General features: G+C 41.9%; 1 protein-coding gene across 4 annotated transcripts in view; it reads left to right on the forward strand.

Annotated features, from left to right (window-relative positions):
* DIP2C (DIP2 acetate--CoA ligase C (putative)) overlaps positions 1–14,624 on the forward strand; it is a 438,780-nt gene that overhangs the window by 402,847 nt on the left and 21,309 nt on the right. For 2 of the 4 annotated variants that reach the window (XM_037031859.1, XM_037031861.1), the window contains 2 exons: positions 7,182–7,211; positions 8,688–8,749. In XM_037031859.1, the coding sequence (XP_036887754.1) occupies positions 7,182–7,211; positions 8,688–8,749 (92 nt within the window). The remainder of the gene's footprint in view (positions 1–7,181; positions 7,212–8,687; positions 8,750–14,624) is intronic. The other 2 variants (XM_037031860.1, XM_037031862.1) reach the window with 1 other exon arrangement.

Below are 14,624 nucleotides of genomic sequence, written 5' to 3' on the forward strand. Positions count from 1 at the left end.
TGTGGTTGCCTCTCGCATACCCTCTCCTGGGGACCTGCCCTGCAAACCAGGCATGTGCCCTGACTGGGAACCGAACCAGCAATCCTTTGGTTTGCAAGCTGGCACTCAGTCCACTCAGCCACACCAGCCAGGGCTAGAGAACATCTTTAAATATTGAAAGGAAAATACTGCCAACCTAGAATTTTATATTCAGTGGAAATATTTTTAAAAAGCCAAGACTAAGTAAAACTTTTTAACCTTACAAAAGCTGAGAATTGACTGCCAGCAGGTCCCCATGGCAAAAAAATATTATCAGAAATCTTTTAGGCAGAAGGAAATGAAATCTGGATCTGTTCAAATAATGCTGGAAATGGCAACTGCATGGGTCAATTTGCAGTATTTTTTTCTTGTTGTTTAAATCTCTGCAGAAGGTAGTTGGCTACTTTTACAAAACCAGTAACATACTGTGGGATTTATAACGTGTGTGAAAGTCAACTGTATGAGAAACTGCCCAGAGGTTAGAGGGAAGACGTGGAAGTGTACTGTCTATGCCACTGTGAAGCTCTTATACCATACAGACTGTAATAAATTAAAGATATATGTTGTAAACCTTAGAGCAACCGCTAGGTTTAAAAATGTTAAAAACACAGTTAAAGCTAACACCTCTACAGAGGAGATAAAATGGACATATAAAAACAGTCAATACAAATGAAGGCTGGGAAAAAGGAGGAAAAATAGATGAAATGAGTGAAAAACAAAATAACAGAAAGATAGATTTAAACATCGTCGCATCAATAATCCAATAAATATAAATGCTATAAACACTCCGCGAAGTTGGATTTTTAAAACACAAGACCCAGCTATACATAGTCTACAAAAAACTCACTTCAAAAATAAAGACCTTGGTTCTTGAACATTAGTCATTCTGGAAGGATTTTTGAGAAGCGATTTGTTCAAAAACCTAAATATTTTTCCCATTAAAAATAATGTAAATTGAATCAACCTGTTGCAGAACCCCAAATGGTTACCTGTTTTAACATTTCTTACATACATGTTTAATGTACCATTTAATTTATAAATACTTTACAGACACACCCAGGCTGGTTTGGCTCAGTGGATTGAGCACCAGCTTGTGGACTAAAAGGTCACCAGTTGGATTCCTGATCAGGGCACAGGCCTGGTTGTGGGCCAGGTCCCCCGAGTCAATGGTGTGTGAGACATAACCAGTTGATGTATCGCTCACACATTGATGTTTCTGTCCCTCTCTTTGTCCCTCCCTTTCTCTAAGAAAATAAAATCTTTTAAAAAAACTTTTCAGAAAATAGTGGAAGAAGGAACACATCTCAACATTTTTTATGAAGTGCATATAACTTACATACTAAAATCTGACAAAAAATATTCCCAGAAAAGAAATTTCAGGCCAATATCCTACATGTAAAAATTTCTCAAAATATTCACATGTTGAGTCCAGCAATATGTAAAAAAGGCAACACATTGTAACTAAGCCAGGTTGTATCTCTGGAATGCAAAGTTGCCATCTCATTAAAAGAACAGTCAGCTTCATTCACTGCATGAACTGAATAAAGGAGAAAAACCTTATGGTTGTATCAATGGAAGCAAGAAATGTATTTAATAGACTTCAATGCCTTTTTGTAGGATAACTAGGAAAAGGGAACTTCCTCAGTCTGACAAAAGCATAAACAAAAAGCTTATAGCTAATCTCGTACTTAATGATCCACGTTGAAAGTACTTTCCCTAAAATCAGGAACATCAGCATAGTAGCAGAAGTCCCTACCAATGAGATGAGACCAAAAAAAGGTACAAATATGGGAAATGAATAAGTAAATGGTCATTATTTGCAGATTTGCAGGCAGTCCAGCTACAAAACTACAAAAACTACAAGTGTTAACACTTGAAGTTAGCAAGAGCACAAAATAAGAATTCATATTTAAAAATTAATTGTATTCCTACAGAGTAGCAATGAATAACTAAAAAATAAAATATTAAAAAAGAATGCTAAACTGTACTTGAATAGCAATTAAAATTTTAAAAAGTTAAAAGAATGCTATTTACAGTAATATAAAAAACGTTAAGTATTTAATAAATGTAATGAAGGTAAACATTAAAAGTCACTTAACATTGCTAAAAGAAATTAAATCTTAAATTTGCCATATTTATAGAGTAGGGAATTGAAGAGTGAGGATTTTAAAGATGACATTTTTTCCTCCAGATTGATCAGTAGAAACATAGCAATGACAATCAGAATCACAGCAGGCTTCCCTGAAGAAATCAACAGGATGACTCTGAAGCTGTCATGGAATCATGAATGAAATACAACAGCCAGTTCTGAACAGTGACAGCCGTGTGGGTGCAGGCTACCTGACTTCAAGACTCACTGTAAAGCTTCCGTAATCAAGACAATGTGATGTTGTCATGAAGAGAGAGCAGAAGAGAAAAACAAAATAAAGTAAAAACTGAAAAAAGAGAATCCAGAAGTAAATCCACCATGGTGCCAAGTCCATTTGATAGAAAAAGGAAAAGGTTTTTGACAAATAGTTTTAGAACAACTGAAGATGAAATTAAGTAATTTCAATTTCATCCTCATAAAATGCACAATATTTAATTCTAGATGAATGATAGAGCTCAATGGCTATAATAAAACTTCTAGAGTAAAACTCTCAAAGGAGCTATTAAAGAGTATCTTCGTGACTTTGAAATACATGAAGATTTCTTAGGTCCCCAAAAGCACTAACTATAAACCAAAAACATGATAAACTGGATCTCATTGAAGTTAAAATTAATCTTAATCAATATTTTTAAAAAGATTAATAGGAACATCATGGACCAGAGAAATATATTTGTACTAGACCTGGCAAAGGACATCTATCCAGAATATATTTAAAAACTACAAATCAAAAAAATTTTCAGAAAGTGAACAAAAGACTTGGACACTTAACAAAATAAGATAATTCCAATGACCAAAAAGTGCATGATATGGTGCGCAGCATCATTATTCATCAGGAAAATGCCAATTAAAATTAGGTGGTATGCTTGCTTTAGTACATACACTAAAATTAGAACATACTGAGAAAATTAACTTGGCCTCCGCACAAGAAACTTCCTGACGTGTTCACATTTTTTTAAACTCCCCAAAGCCCTCTCACCCTTTGCTCCAAGGAACTAATGAGTCAAGACACTGCATGTGGTACCCTATATTAAAACTGATTTTCACAACAACTACAAAAATCACACGGTGACTTCATTTCTCATCTTCTAGAATAACTAAAATCAAAAGGCTGACAATACTAAGTGATGATGAGGGTGCGGACCAACTAGAACCCTTATTCATTGCTGACTTGCGGAGTGGTGTAAGTTTTTTATAAAATTAAATGCATTTTGGCCCATGAACAGCATGTCTGTATTTGCTCAGGAATTAACATGTCTCCAAACATTTGTGTAAAAAGGTCTATTACAGCTTTTCATGATAGCCACAGACTATAAATAACCCAAATGCCCAGCAACCATGGGATAAATAGGTTATGATACACAGGTATAACAATACTTTTTAGAACTTAAACAACAACATGGATGGATTCCAAAATTAGTATATTCTGTGAAAGAAGCAGTCGCAAAACAATATGTCTGTGGTGTTAGCAGTCGGAAAGTTGTGGCTTTGTCAGGGGTATAGAGATTGCTTGACTTTTTTATATGCTGTTTGTGGTGGGAGTTACATGGGTATATACAATTATCAAAATTATCTAACAGAATACTTAAAATGTGTGCATTTCCCAGTATGCAAATTAGACCACAGTTAAAACATTAAAGAAATTGTTGTTAATACACACATCTGCCAGGAGGACCCAAGAACGTGGCTTGGGGCCATGCAGGTGGAAAACACTTCTTAAAGTTCAGCTGCTAATGTGGCCCAGGGGTGAATCCAGTGCTGTGCCCACGCACTGCAGCCGAAGACCCCCAAAACCCACTCCTGCAGAAACTGCCCCTGAGACCTCCCTTGAGGGAAAACCTCCTTGACTCCTGAAACACCCAGCCTAGCTGATGCACCTACATCAGTAAATTGTGTCTTTGCTTCACACATTTCTACTCAGAACTTTTGTGTAAACTTAAGGATCTGTGTGCTAATTCTAGATTGTNTACAAGGGTGGGGGCTACCTGGCTCGGCTGCAGCATCCTGTTTGGGGCTGCCTCAGCCAAGCCCTCCTGGTGCGATTTTCTTGATGGATTGCATTCACCGTCTTTAGGCCCCAACAGCTTGGGGCCATGCAGGTGGAAAACACTTCTTAAAGTTCAGCTGCTAATGTGGCCCAGGGGTGAATCCAGTGCTGTGCCCATGCACTGCAGGTGAAGACCCCCAAAACCCACTCCTGCAGAAACTGCCCCTGAGACCTCCCTTGAGGGAAAACCTCCTTGACTCCTGAAACACCCAGCCTAGCGGATGCACCTACATCAGTAAATTGTGTCTTTGCTTCACACATTTCTACTCAGAACTTTTGTGTAAACTTAAGGATCTGTGTGCTAATTCTAGATTGTAGCAACAGTACAGCGTGTGACTCACCGAAGAGCAACAGAGCCACTGGGTAGAACAAGTACGGGGCCGGATTTTCTGTGCTGTTTGGGATGTGAGTCTGTATGTCTGTAGCTGAGATTTGAATGTAATTCGCTCCTTCAGTGAGTCCTTAATACCTCACTTGTGTGGTACTCCTGTAGCAATAAGAAAAATAATTTTAGTATAATTTATATAAATAATGTGTGAATCATAATTTAGTAATTCTATGAGTAACTTTTTATTATACAACTGGATTTTGAAATTGACACTTTTGCAAATTAAAAAGGGTGGGGTTTTTTTTCATTTCTGATAAGCTATGGTTGGAATGAATAACTTTGCTTTCCTGCTGGTCTAAGTATTTAATGATTTTTAAATATTTGGAAATTGTTCTATGCATTAGAGACCCCTTTACTTAAAGAAAATCCAGTTTGCACGCTTTGGCAAAGTGAAGCTTCTATTAACTAAGCACTCCTAACATGTGTCCTATGATATCAGATTCTGGTCCTTTAGTGTTTTCAAAGTGTGGAAACACCCTACGAATTAACTCCCAGTCTTTGTCTTCACGTGCCCTAAAGCTATAGGAGACAATTTTGCTCCAGGGGCTATGTCATGTCCGCACATCTACAAGTTAAAAAATTACTTCCTAATCATATGTATTCTTTAAAATTCTTTTCTTTAAAGTCTTTTATTTTTTTTAAGATTTTTTATTTATTTATCTTTAGAAGGGAAGGGAAGGAGAGAGGAAGGAAACATCAATGTATGGTTGCTTCTCGTGCATCCCCTGCAGAGAACTGGCCCCTGCCGGAAACTGGCCTGCAACCCAAGCATGTGCCCTGACCGGGAATTGAACCACGATAGACTGGTTCGCAGGCCATATGTATTCTTTAAAATTCTTTTCTTTAAAGTCTTTTATTTTTTTTAAGATTTTTTATTTATTTATCTTTAGAGGGTAAGGGAAGGAGAAAGGGAGAGAAATATCAATGTATGGTTGCCTCTCGTGTGTCCCCTACTGGGAACTGGCCTGCAACCCATGCATGTGCCCTGACTGGGAATCGAACCTCGATCGTATGGTTCGCAGGCCTGCACTCAATCCACTGAGCTACACCAGCCAGGGCATATGCATTCTTTCAAAATACAAGTTTGAGCCATTATAACAAAATTTATGAATTAGAGTAATCACAAAGGACATTATTTAAGCCACTATTTAAATGTCTCATGTGCCTTCCAAGTGCACACACCGTCACTGACCCCACTGTCTCTCTCCAAGTCCTGCCTCAGTTCCTGAAGGTAGAGGTGTGGAGAAAAGGCAGTAGCCAGTTACCATTGTGAAGGGAGGGACAGAGGAGGGTGGTGGGATCATCATTTTACATCTGGAACCATTGATTTTTTAAGACTCACCTCCAAGTTGAGTGGTGGTCATTCTTCAGTCTGGCTTTGGATATCACCAAGTTAAGGCTGCTGTTACCTCTGGAGCTCGCCTAGGAATGTGATTGTAGGGAGAGGGCTGGGTGAGGCCATGCAGACACAGCAGCTGGAACCAGCCCAGGTGCCCCTGGGATACCTTCTGCTTCTTCTGTTTCTGGGGATCTTTGGAAAAGATACCAAAGTCACCTACAGAAAAACAGATTGTATCAAAGGAGTTTGCCTGAGCTGTTGCTTTCTGGAGGTTTCCCACCATGCTGATGTGTATAATTTTTTAAAATATTTTATTTATTTATTTTTAGAGAGAAGGGAAGGGATAGAGAGAGAAAGAAGGAAAGAAACATCAATGTGTGGTTGCCTCTTATGTGCCTCCTACTGGGGACCTGGCCCACAACCCAGGCATGTGCCCTGGCTGGGAATTGAATTGGCGACCCTTTGGTTCACAGGTCGGCACTCAATCCATTGTGCTACACCAGCCAGGGCCAATGTGGATAATTTAATAGGCGTAAAGGTGGGTACCAAAACCATAGAAGGTATAAAGGAAATGGAAGGAGATGTCTTCAGGGATGGCAGCCAGGAGGGCTGGCACAGGATGCTGAGCTGGACCACACAGGAGTCTGGTGTTCTGCTGTTTGGCCCCTTCATGCTACAGACGACTTTGGCCTCTTTCTTGTGCCTGAGGAGGAGGGCCGGGCACCCTGAGTTTAGATGTAAAAGCCTCCAGGCTCCCCTCATTAGTGTAACAGGGAACTTGGAACTGTTACCGAGAGAGACAAAACTCAGCTTCATAATTCATACTCCCTACTTCTCTCAGAAAAGAAACTTTTAAAAAGTACCATAAAATTAAACTAGCCAGTAATACCATTGAACCTTATGTGTTTAAAAAAAGTACTCAGGTCTGTGTGTCCATGGCCAGTTATCTATTAATCTCTTCTGTTGCTTTGTGGATATGTTGACATTTTTAAAGGATTTTTTTTTAGCCTTTAATAGTACAGTGATTGATTTTTAACAGTTCCATATTTGACATTGTTTTTGATCTTCTTTTTACTTTGTTCCCTGCTTTTTGCATTCTCCTCCCTACCCCTTCCTCCTCTTCATCCCATTTTTGACTGTTGAGTTGTTTTGTTTCCATGTCTGTTGTGTGTTGTTTGTTTTTTGGTTTTTGTTGGTCTGGTGTTCTCTCCTTTCTCTTGTTCCCCACCTCCTGCTGCTATAGCCCCACAGGCTGTGGAAGCTGGCCGAGCAGGTAGGGATTTCCTCTTTATCCACGCCAGTGCCCACCCACCCACCACTGACCTGTCTGCTCCCTGCAGTGGGACAGACTAGGAGTTGAGTGCACAGACTGACTGGGCTTTACAGACCACAAGGTCAAGAGGACTGATGCCAGCGTGACGTCATTCCTCCTATCTGTCCAAATGCTTCACACTCGTGACAAATGCTGTACTTTCATTCACTGTACAGGATCGGGGAGTTCTTTGCCACTTTGGGGCCATCTCCATTTTACTTCGTTTTCCTCTTTTAGTGATCTGTTTTCTCCTTTGTTTACTTACTAATTGGCTCTCTGTGGTTATGGGTTTTGCATTACTCAGAACATCAAACCACTCTCCAGTCAGCACCAGTCTGTGGCACAGCTCCACTGAATAGTCACAAGTTAGAAAGAGCGCTCTCTGCCTTGTACTGTAGCGTGAGCATCCATCAACTAGAGGCCGGCTACCTGTGCTCTCTGCCTTGGCAGGGAGATCCCAGTGACCAGGGTTCTTTAGTAGGATAGTGTGTCTTAATGAAAGTATCTTTATTTTTATCTTTTTATTTATATAAACATGCCTTTGGTGCGAAATTAAAATCCTCACCTGAAGAATTTTAGTTCTTCAAATAAATTCTGAGCGGGTTCCTTATTTTTGGAAAATTTGGTTTTGGTTCCATCTTTTTCTACCCAAGGTATTGTATTGCTTTCCCAAGAAATGGGAAAATCTTCTTTCCCAAAAAGATTTCTTGGGAAATCTTTCCCAAGATTTGTGGCTTGTAATGTAGCTTTAATGACACTGCTCTTACCTGGACAGAGTTTGGTGGTCAACTCAGCATGTAATACGAAGGGATTTACGGTGCCAGATAAGATTTCTGGGCCCCGGGTTAAATAAGCAGTCAGAGCTCGGAGCTCAGACCGCCCGGTGCTGCCCTGCTGCTAGTGGTAAACTCCCAACCTGCGTCACAGACGAAAATAACCTCCCACAGCTGGAGGAAAACCAAGACAAAGGTAGAACTAAAAGGAGCAAGGCAATGATCTCTTATCTCGTTTTCCTTAATCTGTCCATTCATGTCCCATCTTCTCCTTTAGTTTTGTGAGCTCTAGATATCTTTGGATGCACACAATCAAATTGCTCAGCAAGTGAAGCTTATATCCTTGACAGCCTGCTTTGGCCAGGCCAGTGCTGTCAGCCTTTTATTTTCTTTCTTTCTTTTTTTTTTGAAAGACTTGTGGCATGTCTCTTTTCTTATTTTCTAAATGTGATTGATGGTCAAGCTGTGTGGGAGTCCAGTATTATTCTAATAAGTTCCTTTGAGAATTGAGGTCATGAAACTGAATGCTAACAGGTGTCATGGAGAGGTGTGGATTTTTGTTCAGTTTCAGATTTCACCCAAAATATGCGTACTAGCTTGTAGGGAACAGACCCAGATTGCCCCACACATACATGAGTTAACCACACTGTGTCCTTGCTTGCAGGGGACCTCAGGACCTGATCCCACCACCGTCTATGTTGACATGAGAGCTCTGAGGCACGACAGGTATGATGCACTTGTGATGTGTTCTCGGTTGCCAGGCGTGCAGGTCCCCCCTGGAAAAGGAGGGGCGGCAACATTTTCCTCCTCCAACTGCAGTCAGTCATCCTACGAATACAGCAGTGGAGGCGGGCGAGTTGGCTTGAACTGAAACTCTCTCCACGTTCTGTTTTGTGAACATACCCAATAGGCCGACTGACTTTTTATCATAAGATACAAATGGAAATTGCTGCACCATAGCCAGGTGCGATCAGAGTTGTGTTTTCTAAGTTTGACCAGAACGCTTGATTCCTTTCCTTTTTGGGCATAATTTTGCACTTCATAAAATACCAATGCATTTCTTTACGTGAATTAGAATTTTTTGTCAAGGAGATTCCATGAAAAACAAAAATGCAAGTCAAGTTACCTTCCTGTGCAGCTTCCTAAGCAGCCGTGAGCAAGGGTGAAGGGTTGTGTTGCTGGTGGGTGCTTATAAGGTCCCCTCAAGGAACTTAGTAGTGCCCAGGGAGATACCGGTTGCATGCCTGGCCCCAGTAGCCCTTGTTTTGGGCCCTGCTGTTTGAAGGGACCACAGAGGCGAGAGCCCATCTTGTGGGAGCCCCTTTGGGAGGCTGAGCATTGTAGCAAAATCCCATCTGGGACGTTTTCAAAATTCAGAAACTTAGCTTGAGGAGATCAAGTAACTGATTCATGCACATTTCCAAATGTAACGTGTAGGCTTCAAAACAAACCTACTTTACTCCCTATAAAAATTATTTGAAAAAAAGTTATAGCTTCAAAAGGTACACAATAGCTCATCAGAGACCCTGTGTGAGTGACATTTAGGCAATTCTCTCTGTGGGCTGGAACTCAGAGCACATGAGAAACAAACACAGCGAGAGCACGTGGATGAAAATGGGTGACCTTCGGGTCTTGAGAGAACAGCCTGCAGCGTCCAACCCCTTCATCTACAAGAACAGTGATGGTTAAAGGGCAGCTACCTTGTTCTGTGTGTGAGTGTCCTGCAGTGGCTGGAGGGTTGGGAGGAGGGACTTAGGGAATTTTTCTTTCCTGAAAAAGGACAGAAGCATAAAAGACTCCTTTCTAACAATTTTTGGACCTGCCCTTTTGGCTCTCTTCAATGTGGCAAGTCTTCCTATCAAGAACAGGTATGATTGGGGAAAATAAAATTAAAGCCAGTACAGCATATGGCAGTAAGGTAATACAATTGCAGTAAGAGACCAGTGTGTGCTCTAGAAAGAGCCAGGAGACGTGCATCCTAGGAAAAGCTTCTTGGTGATTTACTAATTCTTTGAGCTTGGCAAGTCTATAATCCTCTTACGTGATAGTTTTCTAATCTATAAAATAATCTCTAATACATCTCCCTCATAAGGTCATCCAAAATAGAAATGACAGTACTTTATGAACTGGGAGTTGGCTGTGCAGGTATGTGTTATTAAAGATGACCTTCAGTAATATCAATGACCATTACAATTAAGAGTAATGGTTGATTAGCATCAGAGTGAACCAAACAAGCGATCCCAGTTCCAGACGTGCCCACCACCCCCACCATCCCATCCATGCCACTTCAGAACTGTGCCTGCACCCTGTGTGTTCGCTGGCTTGGCCGAGCCTCCCTCCAGTGCCACCCTCCCAACCTCGTGTCTCATATTCTCAGTTCTCTCCTGGGCGAGGACATGTGGCTGGGAGCTGAGGGGAGCTCTTCAGACACCACATGTTTGCACTGGACTTCTCTCTTCATCTTCTTCAGTGTTTGACTTACAGAAACCAAAGCAAAACCATGCCCTGGAGCAACATGAAACAGCTCTTCCTTCATGCTTTCTGTTCCAGGAGCTGCTGCCCCAGGCGCTCTCCAAGTCACAGCTCCCTTCACTGCCTTCTCTGGGCTGTCGGCACCATGGGCCCAGCTGTTCTCTCTCACACTTGGCTCTCACCCTCACCCTCTTCCTTTCACTTTTTTTTTTATCAACACCTGCTGATTAGAGGTTTGGACCTGGACCATTCTGACCAGGTCTCTCTGTCTCAGTCACTGGCCATGGTGTTGCTCCTGCCCTGCTTCTTCAGACAGCAGGACTGGGTTCATGGCTCATGAACCCAGTCCTGCTGGGCTCCTTCTTCTGAAGGTGAGAGAAAATCTCAGAAGTACCTCCCCTTTCCCTTACCGGTTAGAGATCACGGCCCAGGGACCTTCGGTGTTGCGAGCCTTGCCCGTGCTTCTCCTGGTTCTTCACCTCCCTCCACGCTGTTGAAATTCTCCTCATTCTTTCAAATGCAGTTCAAATACTGTCTCCTCTGAATATTCCCCAGCGAAAATATCATCTAGCTTGGAATTTCCAGCATTATTTTCAACCTTATCATCATATATCACATGTACCCTAGGCTGTAGTTTGTGTGACATCAGGCTCTGGGGGCTGACCAATCAGAGTTCAACTTAACTATCTTCTCCAGTCCTTGGACAAGCTCTATAACCTCAGTGTCCCTGTGCTCAGAATGGATACACTAAAACCAACCTTCAAGGGACCCATGCGGTGCCAGCAGGAATGGGAGCTGTCCCTGGGAGTAGGATGGGTACGAGGATTGTGCTACCCATGGTGGGGTGGTGTCTTCCCCATGGAGAACTTGCTCCTCCATTCCCCACCACCCAGAAAGGTGGAAGAGGGCTCATCTGCTCCAAAGAATCAGTGGGGGAGGAGGTGAGACAGGAGAGCCGATCTCTTTCTTGTCACTATTCTCATTTTTCAAAAAAACCTGGGTCTTTTGTCTTCTTAACTTGAGCTGTATAGGCAAACCTTGTTTTACTGCACTTCACAGATATTGCATATTTTTACACATTGAAGGCAAGACCCTCCACCAGCAAAAAGATTATGATTCTCTTTATTGTGTCAATCACATACAGTGCCACAACGCAGGGGCATGGGTTGCTCTGCTCTGGTGAATACCTAAGTCTCTGCTTCTTACATTGTAACACGTGGGCCAAGACTAAGAAATATGGCCCAAATGAAAGAACAGATCAAAATTCCAGAAAAACAACTGCATGACAAAAAGATAGCCAACCTGTCAGATACAGAGTTCAAAGTACTGGTCATCAGGATGATCACAGATATGGTTGAGTATGGTCACAAAATAGAGGGAAAAGTGAAGGCTATGCTAGGTAAAATAAAGAAAAATATACAGGGAACCAACAGTGAAAGAAAGGAAACCGAGACTGAAATCAACAATTTGGAGGAGAAGGAAGAAAGAAACATTCAGCCAAAATAGAATGAAGAAACTAGAATTCAGAAAAATGAGGAGAGGCTTAAGAACCTTTGGGACAACTTTATACATTCTAATATCTGAATCATACGGGTGCCAGAAGAAGGGGAAGAGCAAGAAATTCAAAACGTATTTGAACAAATAAAGGACAACTCCCCCGATCTGACAAAGGAAATAGACTTCCAGGAAGCCCAGAGAGTCCCAAAGAAGTTGGACCCAAGGAAGCACACACCAGGGCACATCATAATTACATTACCCAAGATTAAAGATAAGGAAAGAATCTTAAAGGCAGCAAGACAAAAGGAGACAATTACCTACAAAGGAGTTCCCAGAAGACTATCAGCTGATTTCTCAAAAGAAAGCTTGCAGGCAAGAAGGAGCTGGAAAGAAATATTCCAAATCATGAAAGGCAAGGATCTACACCCAAGATTACTCTAGCAAAGCTATCATTTAGAATGGAAGGACATATAAAGTGCTTCTCAGATAAGATCAAGTTAAAGGAGCTCATCATTACCAAGCCCTTATGATATGAAATATGGAAGGGGCTTATCTAAGAAATAGAAGATGGAAAACTATGAAGAGTTAAATGACAACAAACTCATAACTATCAATAACTGAACCTAAAAGCAAAAAGGAAAACTAAGCAAACAACTAGAACAGGAACAGAACTGGAGAAATGGAGATCACATGGAGGGTTTTCAGTGGGGAAGGGGAGGGATGAATGGGGTGGGGGAAAAGCACAGAGAATATGAAGCATAATTTGTAGGCATAAAGTAGGGAGACATTAAGAATTATAGAGGAAACAGAGAAGCTGAAGAACGTATATGTACAACCCATGAACATGAGCTAAGGGATGGGGGAGGAATTCTGGAAGGCCAGGGGGTGGGGGGGTGCAGGATAGATGGGGGGGATAAAGGGCAGAAAATATTGGGAGTACTATAATAGCATAATCAGTAAAATATACCTACAATATGTTCCTTTTTTCCCTACTGGTTTATTCTTTTAAAGCTTATTCCAAAGATCTCTACCAAATCCTCTAAATTGGGGCTGCAGATAAAATACAGAACAGCCAGTTAAATTTGAATTTCAGATAGGAGATAAATTTTTATTACAACTATATCCCAAGTATGCATGAGATATACTTGACAAAATTTTCATCATTGATGTGAAATGCACTTCTAACCAGGTGTCCCAGATTCTGTTTTCTAACTCTGGCCACCCTAACTCTAAAATCAGATGTCAGATCTCACAGCCGTGGCTGTTGCTAGTCCCATGTTTGCTGTGACTGGGGAGGGATCTGTTCCCAGAAAGCTTGTGCCCTAAAGGATCTTCCACTGCAGACTACTGTCTCAGACATATTAAAATTCCCATTTCTAGACAAAGTTGTAAACTAGTGTCCTGATTTATCATTATGAGATATGCTTCTCTGTGGTCAGGTGGACCACAGCCCTCCTGGACATGCTGTGCAGGAAGTCGAGCACCTGCCTGTGTCCAGGGGCTGCACACCCCCGGCCACCACTCACCCTGGCTGGACACCCAAGGAAGGGGTCAGGCTGAGGGCAGCATCCTATCATTTTCAGGAGGTGGGCAAGGTGTTTCTGTAGTGCAGTTTAAGGCCTAACGGACCTCTCTAGAGCATGAGACAGAGGCAGCAGGAAGAGATTGACATCTACATTGTCAGGACCCAGTTGCATGAAGGAGCAAGGGTCCACTTGACACCCAGCAGTGGTTCAGCATCTTCAGGTTTTCAAAAACTGCCCAGTGGATCTGGTCCAGATAGTGGCATGAGTTCTGATTCTCAATGTGGGGGCCAACATCGCAGTGGAGCCTGAAGTCCAGGGCAAAGCACTCGAAGTATCTCTAGAGGGAAGTTCCTCACTAATGGCCTCTTCTACCAGCAATGAGGTCTCATACATCCAACAGCAGGCAACATTTTGGACAGTATAGTCACCACCCCCTAGCACCAGTAGGGGTGTCTCTGGGACAAAAACTGCTATTTAATTCCACCAACCCTATTCTCAACCAGAAATAAAACTCCATCCTGTGTTGGGCAACATGCTGCATCCATCATCTTTAGTCTCTTTTCTTCCTCATTCTCTTCTTCTACAGAAGCATGTTGCATTTCTTAAAATGAAATGGTCAATTGTACGTGTTGGTAGATACCAAATGAAAATAGAGCAGCAGATAGAAGATGAAGGTCTGTGAACACCCTCTTTCTCCCCTACTGGCCCTCTAGCTCAGCTTCCATCTGCAGACCCCGCTAGGTTGTCTGCTCTTAGCGTCAGTAGAGAAGCCTCCACAGCAAAGACCCAGGTGCCATTTGATTGTAGAACTTAACTGCTTTTCATTTATCGATGTAAACCCAAGGAAAATGTCCTAATTTTTTAAATGTGGCTGTTACATGTCAATCTGTTATAAAGTAAAATTTTTTAAAACTTATTTATTTTTAGAAGGGAAGGAAGGGAGAAAGAGAGGAGGGGAAACCTCAGTGTGTAAGAGAGACATTGGTTGGTTGCCACCAGGCCCACAACCCAGGCATGTGCCCCAACCGGCAATCGACCTGGTGACCCCCTGGTTCTCAGGCCAGCACTCAGTCCACTAAGCCACACCAGCCAGAGCTAAAGTGAAA

The sequence above is a fragment of the Sturnira hondurensis genome, unplaced genomic scaffold (assembly GCF_014824575.4).
Source record: "Sturnira hondurensis isolate 20B ecotype Veracruz unplaced genomic scaffold, ASM1482457v3 Scaffold0021214, whole genome shotgun sequence".
Classification (NCBI taxonomy): domain Eukaryota; kingdom Metazoa; phylum Chordata; class Mammalia; order Chiroptera; family Phyllostomidae; genus Sturnira; species Sturnira hondurensis.